Here is a 16,158-nt window from a genome sequence, read left to right on the forward strand (position 1 = left end):
GCCCACTGGCCCAATTGATCAAGATCCCATTGCAATTGGAGATAACTTTCTTCACTGTCCACTATGCCACCAATCTTAGTGTCATCTGCAAACTTACTAACCATGCCTCCTATATTCTCATCCAAATCATTAATATAAATGACAAATAACAGTGATCCCTGAAGCACACCGCTAGTCACAGGCCTCAGTTTGAAAAACAACCCTCTACAACCACCCTCTGGCTTCTGGCAAGAAGCCAATTTTGTATCCATTTAGATACCTCACCCTGGATCTCGTGAATACTTGTTGCATGGTAAGTTATGCAACAACTTACCATGCGGTACCTTGTCAAAGGCCTTGCTAAAGTCCATGTAGACAACATCAACTGCATTGCCCTCATCTACCTTCTTGGTTACCCCTTCAAAAATTGCAGATGTCAGAGCAGCTTTCTCGAAGGTCAACCCACGGAAAGCGACTGGCCCGGATGGGGTACCCGGACGAGCACTCAGTTCCTGCGCGGATCAGCTGGCGGGAGTATTCACAGACATCTTCAACCTCTCATTACAACAATCTGAGTTCCCTATCTGCTTCAAGAAGACAACCATCATCCCAATACCAAAGAAAAGACATGCAGCGTGCCTTAATGACTATCATCCGATGGCCCTGACATCCATCATTATGAAGTGCTTTGAAAGGCTAGTCATGGCACAAATCAATTCCAGCCTCCCGGACTGCCCAGATCCACTACAGTTCGCCCACTACTGCAACAGGTCCACAGCAGACACCATCTCCCTGGCCCTGCACTCAACCCTGGAACACCTAGATAACAAAGACACCAATGTCAGACTCCGATTTATTGACTACAGCTCAGCCTTCAACACCATTTTTCCGACGAAACTAGTCTCCAAACTCCATGGCCTGGGCCTTGGCTCCTCCCTCTACGACTGGATCCTGAACTTCTTAACCCACAGACCACAATCAGTAAGGATAGGCAACAACACCTCTTCCATGATCATCCTCAACACCGGTACTCCACAGGGCTGTGTTCTCAGTACCTTATTATATTCCTTATGCACTTATGACTGTGGCCAAATTCCCCTCCAACTCAGTTTTTAAGTTTGCTGCTGACACCACTATAATGGGTTGGATCTCAAACAATGAATGAGATAGAGAATCTGGTGAACTGGTGCGGCGATAATAATCTCTCCCTCAATGTCAACAAAACGAAGGAGATTGTCATCAACTTCAGGAAGCATAGAGGAGAACATGCCCCTGTCTACATCAATGGGGACGAGGTAGAAAGGGTCAAGAGCTTCAAGTTTTTAGGTGTCCAGATCACCAACAACCTGTCCTGGTCCCCCCATGCTGACACTATAGTTAAGAAAGCCCACCAATGCCTCTACTTTCTCAGAAGACTCTGGAAATTTGGCATGTCAGTTGCAACTCTCACCAACCTTTACAGATGCACCATAGAAAGCATTCTTTCTGGTTGTATCACAGCTTGATATGGCTCCTGCTCTGCCCAAGACCACAAGAAACTACAAAAGGTCATGAATGTAGCCCAATCCATCACGCAAACCAGCCTTCCATCCTGTCTATACTTCCCGCTACCTTGGCAAAGCAGCCAGCACATTTAGGGACCCCACGCACCTCTCTTCCACCTTCTTCCATCAGGAAAAAGATACAAAAGTCTGGGGTCATGTACCAAACGACTCAAGAACAGCTTCTTCCCTGCTGCCATCAGACTTTTGAATGGACCTACCTTGCATTAAGTTGATCTTTCTCTATACCCTAGCTATAACTGTAACACTACATTCTGCACTCTCTTGTTTCCTTCTCTATAACGGTATGCTTTGTCTGTATGGCGCGCAAGAAACAATACTTTTCATTGTATGCTAATACATGTGACAATAATAAATCAAATCAAATCAAGTACTCATCCAGGTACTCTTTCAAGAATGTGAGGCATCCCACCTCTACCACCCTCCCAGGCAGTGCATTCTAGACCATCACCACCCTCTGAGTAAAAACGTTTTTCCTCAAATTCCCCCTAAATCTCCCACTCCTCACTTTTAACTTTTGCCCCCTTGGAAGTGACCCTTCAACTAAGGGGAACAGCTGCTCCCTATCCACCCTGTCCATGCCCCTTATAATCTTGAACACCTCAATCAGGTCGCCCCTCAGTCTTCTCTGCTCCAACGAAAGCAACCCAAGCTTATCCAACCTCTCTTCATAACTTAAATATTCCATTCCAGGCAGCATCCTGGTGAATCTCCTCTGCACCCCCTCCAGTGCATTCAAGTCCTTCCTATAACGTGGTGACCAGAACTGCACACAGTAGTCCAACTGTGGCCTCACCAAAGTTCTATACAACTCCATTATGACCTCTCTACTTTTGTAATCTATACCCCGATTGATAAAGGCGAGTGTGCCATTTGCCTTTTTCACCACCCTTTTACCTGCCTTTCCGCCTTCAGAGATCTATGAACAAACACGCCAAGGTCCCTTTGTTCTTCGGAACTTCCCAGTGTCAGACCTTTCATAGTATACTTCCTTGTCAAATTACTCCTTCCAAAGTGCATCACCTCACACTTTTCAGGGTTAAATTCCATCTGCCACTTATCCGCCCATTTGACCATCTCGTCTATATCTTCCTGTAACCCAAGACACTCAATCTCACTGTTAACCACCGGCCAATCTTTGTGTCACCAGCAAACTTACTGATTCTACCCCCCACATAGTCATCTATGTCATTTATATAAAAGAAGAACAACAGGGGGCCCAGCACGGATCCCTATGGTACGCCACTGGTCTCTGGCCTCAAGTCACTAAAGCAGACGTCTGTCACCACTCTCTGTCTCCCACCATTAAACTAATTATGTATTCACCTTGTCTTCCTACGTAGGTAGGAAGGGCCTATTTACTTTCGCAGTCTAGGGGGCATAGACTTAAAGTGATTGGTAGAAGGATTAAAGGGCATTAGTTGTTACTGGAAGATAGTCAATTCAGTGAAAGATGCACTTTGGTCTGCCTGAAACTTGTTGGTCTTTCAGTGCAAAGTGTTGTCCCCGACAGAGAGTTGCAGAATAGCACATTCCAAAGCCCAAGCCTACTTGCTGAAGGATGCACTAAAGCTTGGAGCAACTGTCGCAGAGGTGCAATGGGGATAGGTTGCTGTCTAAGACCTTTTACATTAAGAAGTCTCACAACACCAGGTTAAAGTCCAACAGGTTTATTTGGTAGCAAAAGTGGCTTTTGCTACCAAATAAACCTGTTGGACTTTAACCTGGTGTTGTGAGACTTCTTACTGTGTTTACCCCAGTCCAACGCCGGCATCTCCACATCATAAGACCTTTTAGCCATAGTGCACCGAGGGGAGGAGAATTGCACAGAACCCCCTCAGGCTGTATGATTCACATTGAATGTATAGAGTGAGTATTACATGTATCACAATTGTATGGCAGCATCTCAGAGTGCAACTTGATCTACATAGAAAACCTGAATATTACTGCAGTGTGTGTGATGGCCCTTTTGAAATGTTTGTATTGTTCTTTCAGATATTTTACAAATGAAGTAAATTTTTGCAATAAAAAGCAGAAAGATTAAAGGGGAGATGAGGAATTGTTTTCACACAGAGGATTATGGGGATTTGGAACTCACTGCCTGAAAGGGCAGTAGAGGCAGAAATCCTCAGCTCATTTAAAAAAATGTCGGGACATGAACATGGTGTTGCAACCTGCAGAGCTACGGACCAAATACTAGGAAATAGGATTAGGTTGCGTGGCCCATCTTTCGACTGGCACAGACACTATGGGCCAAGTGATCTCTTTCTGCACAGTAAACTTTTTATGCTTCAGGCTTCACATTCACAAAATGCAGGCCCTTTCCCCACACCGATTCTCCTGTCAGTTGCCATTCATCTCCCTTGATAGCCCCTCTTCCCAGTCACCTACTCCCCTTTATCACTAGTCTGAAAGCCACTGCAACACCAGCTGCAACCTGAGTAGATGGGATTGTGAGCTAACATTTCATCTGTCAAATGACACATCCAACAAGAAGGGCGGCACGGTGGCACAGTGGTTAGCACTGCTGCCTCACAGTGCCAGAGATCAGGGTTCAATTCCAGCCTCAGGTCACTGTGTGGAGTTTGCACATTCTCTCTGTGTCTGCGTGGGTTTCCTCCCACACTCCAAAGGTGTGCAAGTTAGGTTGATTGGTCATGCTAAATTACCCCTTAGTGTCAGGGGATTAGTAGGGTAAATATGTGGGATTACAGAGATAAAGCATGGGTGGGATTGTTGTTGTTGCAGGCTCGATGGGCTGAATGGCCTCCTTTTGCACTGTAGGGATTCTATGAAGACTGCATTCCTTCAGTACTGCATGAAAATCCAGTCTAGAGCATCGTATCATTGTCAAGTCACATCATTGCTCCATTGCCACCACAGGGAACGGTTCTAGACTCTCATCCATTTACAATCTATATTAATAACACAGATGAAGGGACCAAGTGTACTTAAGGATGCTACCCAAGGATAAGACTACGAAAGGAGGGCCATCAGAGACTTGATAGGCTGTGAGTTGAGAAACTGTCTCTGCTTGTAGTGGCAGGGTGAGAAGAGGAAATCTGAGAGGAAGGATGCTCATGCATAGACCACTTGGGTCTAACTGCCTTTTTCCATTTATTCATTGAATATAATGCATACATTTCAGTGACACAACAAATGAACAAGCTGCATCATTGTAATCTTTTGTTCTTTCTTCTTACACTCCACACCAAGCAGAGGAAACAAGGTCTGGATAGGACACTGAGACAGAGATGGAATGGGTGGAGGAGGCATGAAGAGACCACAAGTGGGCGGGGTGAAAGAAAGAAATGGCAAGGGTACTTCCATCACCGCAAAGCACCATGAAGGTGGTGATATGGAGATGATGCTTGACTATGGTCACAACCTCCATACCCTCCCCGAGAGCCAACTCTTTTCACCAAGCCCTAGTCACTTTACTCGGCAATGTGATGCACCTTTCCCAGGTAGCCACATGGCTGTACCAAAACCTGTAGCGTCTGTAAGACTGTAGTCACTCCCTCAGTCTGACCTGCTGGTGAATCAAAGACCATGGAGAGGTCGGGAAGATGCGCTCCAGTCCTCTGTAAGGCACAGTAAAAATTGAATGCGGTATGAGGACATTATGAGGTTGATTCAGGAGCATCGTAGAGTGGATCCCTGTATCCTCCATTGCAGCGCCATCCTATAGCAACAGTCATGATCCATAAAAAAACATGCAGGACAGCAATTCCCAGAGTCATCTCAATTCACGACCAGGTTTTATGCCACCACACAGGTCTTGCAGGATCCAGCTGTTGAGGACGACCCTCAAACAGCCAGCAGGTCCCCATTACAGGAGACGGCTGTCATTGGACACGGGACACCTGCTCCCCTTGTCCCATCAGAAACCCAATTCCTAATTCTCTTATCCTGACTGATATGTAGGACACAAAAGTTTGTGCCCAGTGCATGCATGACTAGAGTACCAGCCTCATTCTGAGTCCATGCTGTATCATGGCAACCTGATGTGTTGTTATTGATCTTTTATTCATTTCATTACCACAGCTGGAAATTTTGTGAATGGGTCCCTGACATTTTAAAATGTAATTAGGGGATGTGGGTGTCATTGGCAAGGCGAGCATTTATTGCCTGTATTTAGTTGCCGTCAAGTCCAACTAAAACCCCTGTAGTCCATTTGATGAAAGTTGGAGGTTCTAGGATTTTGACCCAGCAACGAGTGAGTAGCAATATATTTCAGGATGGTGTATGACTTGGAAGGTATCCTGGAGGTTGTGGTATTCCTGTGAGCCAGCTGCTCCTGCCCTTCTGGGTATTAGGTACTCCATTGCAGTGTCAATGTAAGCCTACTTGTGACTAATAAATAAACTTTACTTTTTATTAGAGGTCGTGCATTTGCGGGGTGTTATCGAAAAAACCTTGGTGAGTTGTTGAAGTGCATCTTGAAGATGGTACACATTTCATTATTTCTGTCCAGAGTTAAACTGCTTTGCATAGTAATTGAGATCACATAAGTGGAAGTAGATGAAAAGATGCATAACGGACCAATACAAGGTCAGTGGAACCTTCTTTCAGCCTTTGCTACTTGAAAAATAATTTCAATCACCTCTCACTGTTTTACACACATCGCTGGAGGAGCCTTGAACCTTTTTCACACAGAATCTCATGATCTTCAACTGAGCTCAGTCATCAAGTCAATAGATCAAATGGTATTGTTATGCTCTAGCCCTTGATAATGACTTGAATCTACAATGTTTTGATCCAGAGTCAGGAGTCCTATCAACTGAAGCAAGCTGAAACTTAATCCAAAAGTTGTGTAACTAATAAATACCAATAGAAACAGCATTCACAAAATAAACCTGGCTCACTACTTTTAAGCGCATAAATTTAACTAAGAATGTGTTTTTACAAGAACAACAATGGCTTTCCCCATTTACTGAATAACATGATTAGGCCAGCAAATGTCAATGAATATGCTTTACTACTGCTGTGGAATAGAAACTGGTCTCTAACTAAACTAGTTAAAACAGCCTCTTTCCAGGTCAAAATGTTTCCCTAAATTTTCCAGTTTAGAAAACAAAGGGTAGCAATTACAAAAAAGTAACACGAATGTACTGAAGCTTTTACTAATGTATGCATTTCAACTATACTGTAGATTTTCTGGTGTGCTATGTTTCCTTCTTCACATTTCAATTTGCCAATGAAAGCATAAAGCAGGAAACAGCAATGTCTTACAAAAAAGTGGGACAAAAGATAAGAGGAGCCCACATTTTCAAAGTCAATAGTTCAGAGTGCAAAATTTCAGAGTATAAAATTTGGCAATAAGCAGCATCCGATGTTATATTGTCTGCAATTAAGGTGCATTTGTCACAACAGGAAAATGGATTGTAATTGTTTTACTGAAGAGCTTGTTTGCATGTGCTTTCAGTTGCTCACTCGGCTACCACATAGCTGCTTATAATAAAAATGGAGAAGGAAATTATTTTATCCAAATCCATGATATATTTAGGATCTTCTAAATATAAATGGTGCAGGTAGAGAATGGTATTTGCATTCACCTACACAAGGTGGGATGCTGCAGTTCAAGGCGGTGGCTCACCACCACCTTCTCGAAGACTATTATGGATGGGAAATAAACCTTGCCAGAGACACCCACATCCCATGAAAGAATTCTTAAAAATTCCTTTCCACGTGCACGGCAAAAGGACTGCAAAGCTGAATATATTATAGCAAATTAAATCGAGGCTGGAATCTTGCACTCCCCCCCGCCCCCCGGGGAAGGTTAGCAGATGCAGGAAAAGTATAAAGTTGGGTAATATGGCAATGGCATCATGCCCACTGCCTATCCATCTGTCCCCCATGGGTATTTTTCAGCCCGCTTGTCCCTGGCCAGTGGAGACCACTCAGAGCGTCCTGTCGCTGCCCAATTAAATCTGGCAAGCCCTGTGGCTGGGCAGAGGTGGATTTGCCTTCTAGCCAAGTACCCTGTGTCCATCGGAGGCAAACCCCCACAAGGTATTTCATCCCCTACATTTTTCCTCACCATGCCTGCCAACCTGGCGTGGAGATGCCGGCGTTGGACTGGGGTAAACACAGTAAGAGTTTTAACAACACCAGGTTAAAGTCCAACAGGCATTTGCTACCAAATAAACCTGTTGGACTTTAACCTGGTGTTGTTAAAACTCTTACTGTGCCAACCTGGCTTCAGGGAGAGCCTTTTAATCCAGTTCCATGTTGCTTGTCTTCAGTGGCTAACATCCCAGCAGTGGCCACTGCTCCCATCTGATTGGCCAGTAACTCTTGAAGGCGCGACTTGCTCACTAATAGGGGAAAAGGTCCGCCTAAAGACAACTAAAGGCCCAATCCAAGCCCCAGAATACAATTCTGTCTCAAGAATGCACAGCAACATTTCTTGTATGGGAGACCATACAACAAAATGTAAAATCTATGTCAGCAAAAACAGAGGAAATGAGTTGGAAAAAAAAGTCTTGCATTCATATAGTGGTTTTTCATGGTGTCAGGATGTCTCAAAGCATCACATAACAATTCAGTGTCTCTGAAGTGCAAACACTTCTCAGACAGAAAAATGTCAAGATGGAAAGGCAGACTTTTCATATTTCTCAAAACACAGCACTGTCAATTAAATTAGATAGTATATACACACATATGTATTTTCTAACAGATTGAGTTAGCCCAAAAGCTGAGATGTTAACAGTCATTGCACTTACATCATAAAATATCATGCTACAAGGAGGTTTTTTTCTTGCTTGGCAGTGATAGGAAAAAGCAACAGGAAAGTATTATTTGCCTCCAAGCACCAACATCTACCCATTGCCAGGTAGGCTGGAAAAAGAGGAAAAAGGAAACTCAAAGACAGAGCATGTGAAAAGAGAGGGAAAAAACGAAATAAATAAAAATACAAAGCAGAAAAGAAGAAAGCAAAGTGAGATACAGGTAACAAGGTAAACAACATTAAGTTTATTCAGCCTATCTGAATTTAGACAGAATGATAAGGTTGTTCAAATATCATGTGTTTCACAAGCAAGCTGGTAGTTGTATTCACCCAACATCTATACATGCATCCTTTTAACAGTCACCATCAGCGAACAATCAGGAATGAGAAACAGGTTGATCTTCCCCCTCATTATACCTGGAACATTACAATCCATTAAGTGCCCTGAGTGCTACCATTTTGTGGTGCAGTGTGTTGCAGAAGCTTTGGAATGGTGAGTAGGGAGACTACATACAAACCTCGGCTTCCTCTGCTCTTTATTACTCACTCTGTTTGCTTCTGTTAGAGGACCCTCCAGAACTTGGACGGCTCGTTTGTTGAGGACCAGACTGAGAAAACTGCGGGGCAATTGTTGGAGTTTTGACCTTCCGTGGGCTAGTAGAAACATCTGGAGTTCTAGGAATCTTGGGCCTACTGTCAAATGCAATTTCGTAATCATTTTGCCTACAAGGGCAGAAACAACAGAATGGATGAACAAAAGATAGCTGATAACACATATGGGCCAGAATTCTCTGATGCCGTTTGTCCCACCACCGCTGCCAGTGAATGGAGAATTTGGCACTCAACCAAATCATCATTCATTGCATCGGGACCGGAGAAATCCAGCCGTGGGTTTCGGCCATCATTAAAATTCAAGGTTAAGTGCACGCCTAATTATTAAACATTTTAATTTTCATGATACAAAGCTGATTCTGCCACCACTGCCGGAAAATGTATCAAGCAAGTGAACCATTAAACAACTGGATCTCAACTGAATGGTCTACAGACTTTGTTTCTTCTTTACATTATGTGGACAAAAAGGTTATCAGGATAAAGGGGACGAAGATAAAATGGAAGGAAGGGAACTCAACTATAAATCTGATTACCTCTTATGCTGAACACTTGAATCAACTGTACCACATTCATGTTAAGGTTGGGTAGAATGCAAAGAAAGAAAAGGAGAGGGGGCAGGTTCACCTGGTTTTCTTCCTGTTAATTTAAATGGAAGGAAAATCAGATGGGTCATGTTTTTTAAATTTTTAAAAACTCCATCCTTAAGGTTACAAAGCCAATGCTCTGAGTGGACCAGGCAAATCCAAATCCATTCCTTGCTCGATCCAAAAACCAAATTCAAAATCCAATTCAATCCAATTCATGGCCCCCACAAGAGAGATAAACAAGATCCAAGCTGACAAGATAAGACATCTTGGGCTTGATCTGATGCTTGATTTTCTTCTACCCTCCAGACATTTTTCTTTGCTGCTGACCAATTTCACCTGGTAAAAATGAAAAGTTGCTCTGCCTAGTTCACATCAATGGCTCGGAGATCATTAACCTTTAAAACAGCTGCATAAATTGATAAAATATACTTTGCTATAAAAAGATGCAAGGAAGTAACATGGTGTTCAGTGCATGCTGATAAAATGCAATCAAATGAAATGATTAACTTCATAGAATCCCTGCAGTGTAGAGGGAGGCCATTCAGCCCATTGAATCTGCACCGCTTCCCCTCCGGTGGAATCAGATGAAATTAGCAATGATGGGTGGAAATGTATACATTTGTAATTATTTTAAACACACCTTGAGAAAGAAATATAAAGATTTTCTTGTATGGTACAATTTGTGCATTTTAGTATTAGCATTGTCCCCTCACCTGATAGATTGTCTATTCAATCTGTCAAAAGACCTGATATCTAATGAACTTGTAGCTGCTGTAAGATCCTGATCAAAATCACCAACTGGATAATCCAACTGTGATGTATTCCGATCAAAATCTGTGGGGAAAAAACACAAGGCGAATTCCATCAAAAAGTATTAAACTTAAGTATTGCTGAAAAAAGCTTTGAAGCTTTTCATCTTGCTTTGCTTTGACAAAATGTCTATTTCCAGCAATACTTAAGTTCTGTACTACCAGATGACTAAAAATGATTCATGTGAATAATTTTAGTCTTAGTAAAAATTTTGGGAATCTTAACTGCAAAATTCCATTTGTGTATGGAAGGGAAGATGCGCGGGTTAGGTTGATTGGCCGTTCTAAAATGACCCTCGTGTCAGGGGGATTAGAAGGGTTAATATGTGGGGTTACGGGGATAAAACCTGGGTGGGATTGTGGTTGGTGCAGGCTCGATGGGCCGAATGGCCTCCTTCTGCACTGTTGGCGTCTATGAAATTCAGAGAAAAGCATAATGAATGAATGAACAGTCTAGTGAACATATTGGTCCCCGTGCTGTTGGGAGGACGTAAATCCCATTGGTGAAGTGCAGCTTGTGAAGATTGAATGAAGTTGGTCACAATGGATTGAAAGCCATAAAGAGTTAAATGAAGGATGCTTTTCCGCCGATTTGTGTGTCAGCTAGGATCAGAAGATCATGGAAGAAATGGGAAGTAACGTTGGATCGGGAAAATCTTCGTGGGCAGTGGCAAGGACCAGACGATTTGGTCCGAGGCCTTGCTTATGGCAAGGAATTGTGCAAAACTGGAGCCAGAGACATGTTACAACATGCCAGCAGACCTGCTACAGTCTCGTTGGGGGAGGGGGGGGGGATAATGAAGAAGCAATCACTGTACCAGAGAGGTTGACATCTTTGAGTATTTGTTTTTATGAAATGTGTGTAACTCTGATGAAGGGTCATCCAGACTCAAAACGTTTGCCCTATTCTCTCTCCACAGATGCTGTCAGATGAGATTTCCCAGCATTTTGTGTGAGGTGTTTAGGGTGGGTGAGGTGGTAGGCAGGTGGGTGAGATGGCAGGTGAATGAGGTGGGAGATGGGTGGAGTGGCTGGTAGGTACTATCACATTTTAATACTGGTATTGTCGATTACTTTTTAAATCAATATACATGCAGGCACAGAGGTGATTTAACATTGTAGCTTCCATTTATTTTAATTCAGCAACCAAACTAACTAACAACATATATTCCGCAATCCAATAATGCACTGGCTTACAAAGCATGGCAAGCTAATTAACACATACAGTACACAACAGGTAGGGTGGTTGGTGGGTGAGGTGGCATGTGGGTAGCATAGCAACTAAGTGAGGTGGCAGGTGCGTAGGGCATCGAGTAGAGTGGCAGATCATTCGGGTGGCTGGTCATTATGTTAGGGTAGGGCAGCAGATGAATAGGGCGGCAGGTGGGTAGGTAGATGAATTGGCAGGTGTGGTTCGGGAGGGGTAGTCAGATTAGGTTGTGGGGTTAGTGTGGTCAGGAGAACTGGTTGTGTGGGGAGTTCAAATGAGTGATGGGGATGGGGGTGTGTGATCATTTCTGTAGTTACTAAGGAGAGATACTAGGGGTGTGATCTTACCGGCCGTTCATGCCACGCTCCCCCTGCAGCGGAGAATTTGGCACCCCAGCCAAATCTCCGTTCACTGCAGCGGGATGTGAAAATCCCGCCGGTGTGAACGGCCATAGCATCCTGCCCTAGATATTTTCTGTCTAATATTTCCTGGGTATGTTAATTAGGTATGTTAATTAGAGCTATTCAAGACCTCCCACTCTTGTGGAGGGTGTCCTCGGGAGAGGGAAATTGCCCATTGGATTCCCATACAATTTCAGACGATCCGGAGGCTGGAAGAGCAGGGGCCAATATTGTGCAATGTACTTATTATTTTTGTACCTTAATGAATGCCTCAACCAGCACATTGCTGAAAGACTTAGAAAAGATATGGCAAAATATGTGTACACAAGTTACAGTTAATAGAAATCAGTATATTATTTAGTATTCAGTACTAAACATTCTCTTATTTTCTTGGAATTTTTAAACCAATAATACAGATTTTCAGCTTACTGACAGGAGAAGCACCAAACTCGGAAGCACTTGTTCTACTTCCATTTCGAGTAGGTGGCCGCATGCTCTGCCGTGAATAGAGGTTGCTCTCTGTGCTGGGGCTTCGACTTTCATGCTTATTGAGAGCGGTTCCTAACCTACAAATTATATAGAAAGTGAAGTCTTGACAAATTCTGTATGGACAAATACATTTGATTAAGACTGTACTCAATAAAACCATTTTTAGAAACTCAGAGTAATGCAAATTAAATTGTCCTTCCATTCATAACTAGTGAAGATACTACACATTTTGCAGCAAGTTTTATTTTAATTAATTATTTTCCTTTTAAAGATTTTCTGTCTTTCTTTGGTTTGCTTTTCTATGACTTTCCTTCGTGAACAGGTAGCTTTAAAATGGATACTTCACCATTTAATTTTTCAATCATGGTTTGAAATTATATTATTTTCTCAATATTCATACACTGTAAATGACATGTTACATCACTGAAAGGACTGCAATTATTTGTTCTGTACCTGATGTGACTACAACTTTTCAATTCACATAAACAACAAAGAATAATCGACATTGTGATGTTTCACTTCACTGGCATCCCACATATGCAGGTGCAGCAGGCTGTAAAGAAGGGAAATGGTATGTTGGCCTTCATTGAGAGAAGTTTCGAGTACAGGAGCAGGGACATGTTGTTGCAATTATACAGGGCCTTGGTGAGGACACACCTAGAATATTGTGTGCAGTTTTGGTCTCCTTTTCTGAGGAAGGATGTTCTTGCTCTCGAGGGAGTGCAGCGAAGGTTTACCAGGCTGATTCCGGGGATGGCGGGACTGACGTACGAGGAGAGATTGCCAAGGTTAGGATTGTTTTTGCTGAAGTTCAGACAAAAGAGGGGTGGATCTTATGGAGACTTATAAAATTTTAACAGGACTAGACAGAGTAGATGTAGAGAGGATGTTCCCGGTGGTGGGGGAGTCCAGAACCAGGGGTCTCAGTCTGAGGATTCAGGGTAGACCATTTAGGACGGAGGTGAGGAGACATTTCTACACCCAAAGCGTGATGAGCCTGTGGAATTCATTACCACAGGAAGTAGTTGATGCCAAACATTGAATGTATTCAAGAGGCAGCTAGATAGAGTATTTGGGGCGAATGGGATCAAAGGTTATGGGGAAAAAGCAGGGTTAGGCTATTGAGTTGGATGATCAGCCATGGTCGTAATGAATGGCAGAGCAGGCTCGAAGAGCCAAATGGCCTCCTCCTGCTCCTATCTTCTATGTTTCTATATGAAAACTCAAATTGCTAGGTACTAAGGGCAATATGAGCAAAATTAAAACTGTCACAAACACGGAATAATTTGTATTATACATTACAAAATACAATGCTCTAGATGTGATGATTTCCACCAAGTAGCCTGATCATTAAAGAAAACAAAGTGTTTGCTTTTTTATCACATGCTTTTGTAAATTCAGACTACTTACGATATATGGCCCACTCTGTGCATGCCGGGTGTAACTGGTCGTCGGAGAGGTTCATCAACACTTTCATTCAAAAGTGGCATTGGCTTCCTCCTGGCCTTTATTGTGTTTGTCATTATCTGTCAAATGATAGAAAACCCATTGTAAAAATGTCTGAAAGTACACATATTTCACATCATTAAATTATGACAACTAGTGAGGCTCATGATATCTGTTTGGAAGGGCACCTACACAAAGCTTCTCAAGTTCTCAGCTACACAGCGCTAGGGACCCAGGTTCCATTCCAGCCTTGGGTGATTGTCTGTGTGCAGTTTGCACTTTCTCTCCTTGTCTGTGTGGGTTTCTTCCAGGTGTTCCGATTTCCTCCCTCAGCCTGAGAATGAGCAGGTTAGGTTGATTGGCCAATGCTAAATTACACCTCCGTGTCCAAAGGTGTGTAGGTTACGGGGATTAGAGGGGTAAATACGTAGGGTTACAGGGATAGGGCCCGGGTAAGATGCTCTGTCGGAGAGTCAGTGCAGACTCGATGGGCTGAATGGCCTCCTTCTGCACCTTAGGGATTCTATGAAAGCCGAAAGGACATCCATATTTACCTGACCATTGAAAGCTTATTCAACAATTTGCACGTTTAGAACATGGTATGTATTGCACCAAAATATTTTAATCATCAGCATAATTTTTTATCCTTCTGATAGTCGATATATTTCAGATACAAATTCAAAAAAGGTTCTCAGTGGGGTGCATCTGTAAATTAATGCAAATACCAGTTGCTAGTATTAATCAACTAATTACTTTTACAACATAAGGTATGTTTGCATGCCAAAATAATTAGTGTTGCTAGAGGAAAAAAAGTGGCTGTGACAGGGGTATAATCTTGGCAAAAAATACAGAAGAGCTTTCTATTCCTTTGCTACGACTATCATCTCTTATAACTTAATATTTTTGTACATTGGGATCTGCATTTTTCTCATTAATATGACCCAAATGTATGATATTACAATTTCAAGACTTCTGTTTTTGGCATCAACTGCAATTCTAGGATTTGAGTGAAATATCCAGCCTGACTTTAACATACTCAAATCTATTTCCTTGACTTAATATAATTCTTTTCCTTTACCATTTTTTTTTCAGTTCTATGGAATACTTGTTGTACATTACCCACAATTATTAACTATCTCTTTTCATTGCACAGTGAGCAAGTATATTGGCACTGAGTCATACAGACCAGAAGTTTCAAGGTACATACTTTGATTTATTGTCACATGTATTAGCATACAGTGAAAAGTATTGTTTCTTGCGTGCTATACAGACAAAGCATGCCGTCCACAGAGAAGGAAAGGAGAAAGTGTCTGCGTGGGTTTCCTCCAGGTGCTCCGGTTTCCCCCCACAGTCCAAAGATGTGCGGGCTAGGTTGATTGGCCATGCTAAAATTGCCCCTTAGTGTCCTGAGATGCGTAGGTTAGAGGGATTAGTGGGTAAATTTGTAGGGATATGGGGGTAGGGCCTGGGTGAGATTGTGGTCAGTGCAGACCCGATGGGTCAGATGGCCTCTTTCTGCACTGTAGGGTTTCTATGAAGTACAGAATATAATGTTACAGTCATAGCTAGGGTGTAGAGAAAGATCAACTTTATATAATATAAGGTAGGTCCATTCAAAAGTCTGATGGCAGCAGGGAAGAAGCCGTTCTTGAGTTGGTTGATATGTGACCTCAGACTTTTGTATCTTTTTCCCGACGGAAGAAAGTGGAAGAGAGAATATCTGGAGTGTGTGGGGTCCTTGATTATGCTGCCTGCTTTCCATATTCTGCTGATTCAGTGGGGCCTGGGAGGGTGGGGGGAACAGATGTATTCACTTGCTGTTACCATGCCCTGGCTGGGGAGAGATGGGAAGGACAGGCAGAACCAACCAAGGCTCCCAATACTGATCGCTATTTTTTCAGAATTTGTTCTTAACTGATGGGTGATAATGGGAGTTGACCCAGGGAAAGTTACAGATCTCCATGCAAATCTACAGTCTTAATGATTGCCACCATATAGACTGGAGTTACTCACAATCCAATAAAGAGGATTATTTATTACAAAGTCAGTGCCTCATAATGACTTTACCCTGAGCTAAGACCCTGAATAGTGCACCCCTTTTACTCAATAAATGGAGTCAAGATTACTCCTCGGGAATCTGCTGGATCAGGTCCATCAATAGTCACCCACCAGGGCCATGCACTATTCCTGGCAGTTTCCCACAAGGTCATTAACCTTCATTAACTGATTAACTGATCATTAACCTTCCATATACAGCTATAACCACACTTCATCAGAAGTATAAACAAATGCCAGAATTCTGGAAAGGTAATTAGACTTTGTTCAGACAG

General features: G+C 42.7%; 1 protein-coding gene across 20 annotated transcripts in view; it reads right to left on the reverse strand.

Annotated features, from left to right (window-relative positions):
- armc9 (armadillo repeat containing 9) overlaps positions 1-16,158 on the reverse strand; it is a 117,005-nt gene that overhangs the window by 11,134 nt on the left and 89,713 nt on the right. For 11 of the 20 annotated variants that reach the window (XM_078207418.1, XM_078207485.1, XM_078207478.1 and 8 more), the window contains 4 exons: positions 13,793-13,908; positions 12,323-12,459; positions 10,187-10,307; positions 8,822-8,997 (listed from right to left, as the gene is read on the reverse strand). In XM_078207418.1, the coding sequence (XP_078063544.1) occupies positions 8,822-8,997; positions 10,187-10,307; positions 12,323-12,459; positions 13,793-13,908 (550 nt within the window). Of the gene's footprint in view, positions 1-8,269; positions 8,385-8,821; positions 8,998-10,186; positions 10,308-12,322; positions 12,460-13,792; positions 13,909-16,158 lie in introns of those variants that run through there. The other 9 variants (XM_078207410.1, XM_078207382.1, XM_078207421.1 and 6 more) reach the window with 2 other exon arrangements.

This window comes from Mustelus asterias, chromosome 3, assembly GCF_964213995.1.
Source record: "Mustelus asterias chromosome 3, sMusAst1.hap1.1, whole genome shotgun sequence".
Taxonomy (NCBI): Eukaryota; Metazoa; Chordata; class Chondrichthyes; order Carcharhiniformes; family Triakidae; genus Mustelus; species Mustelus asterias.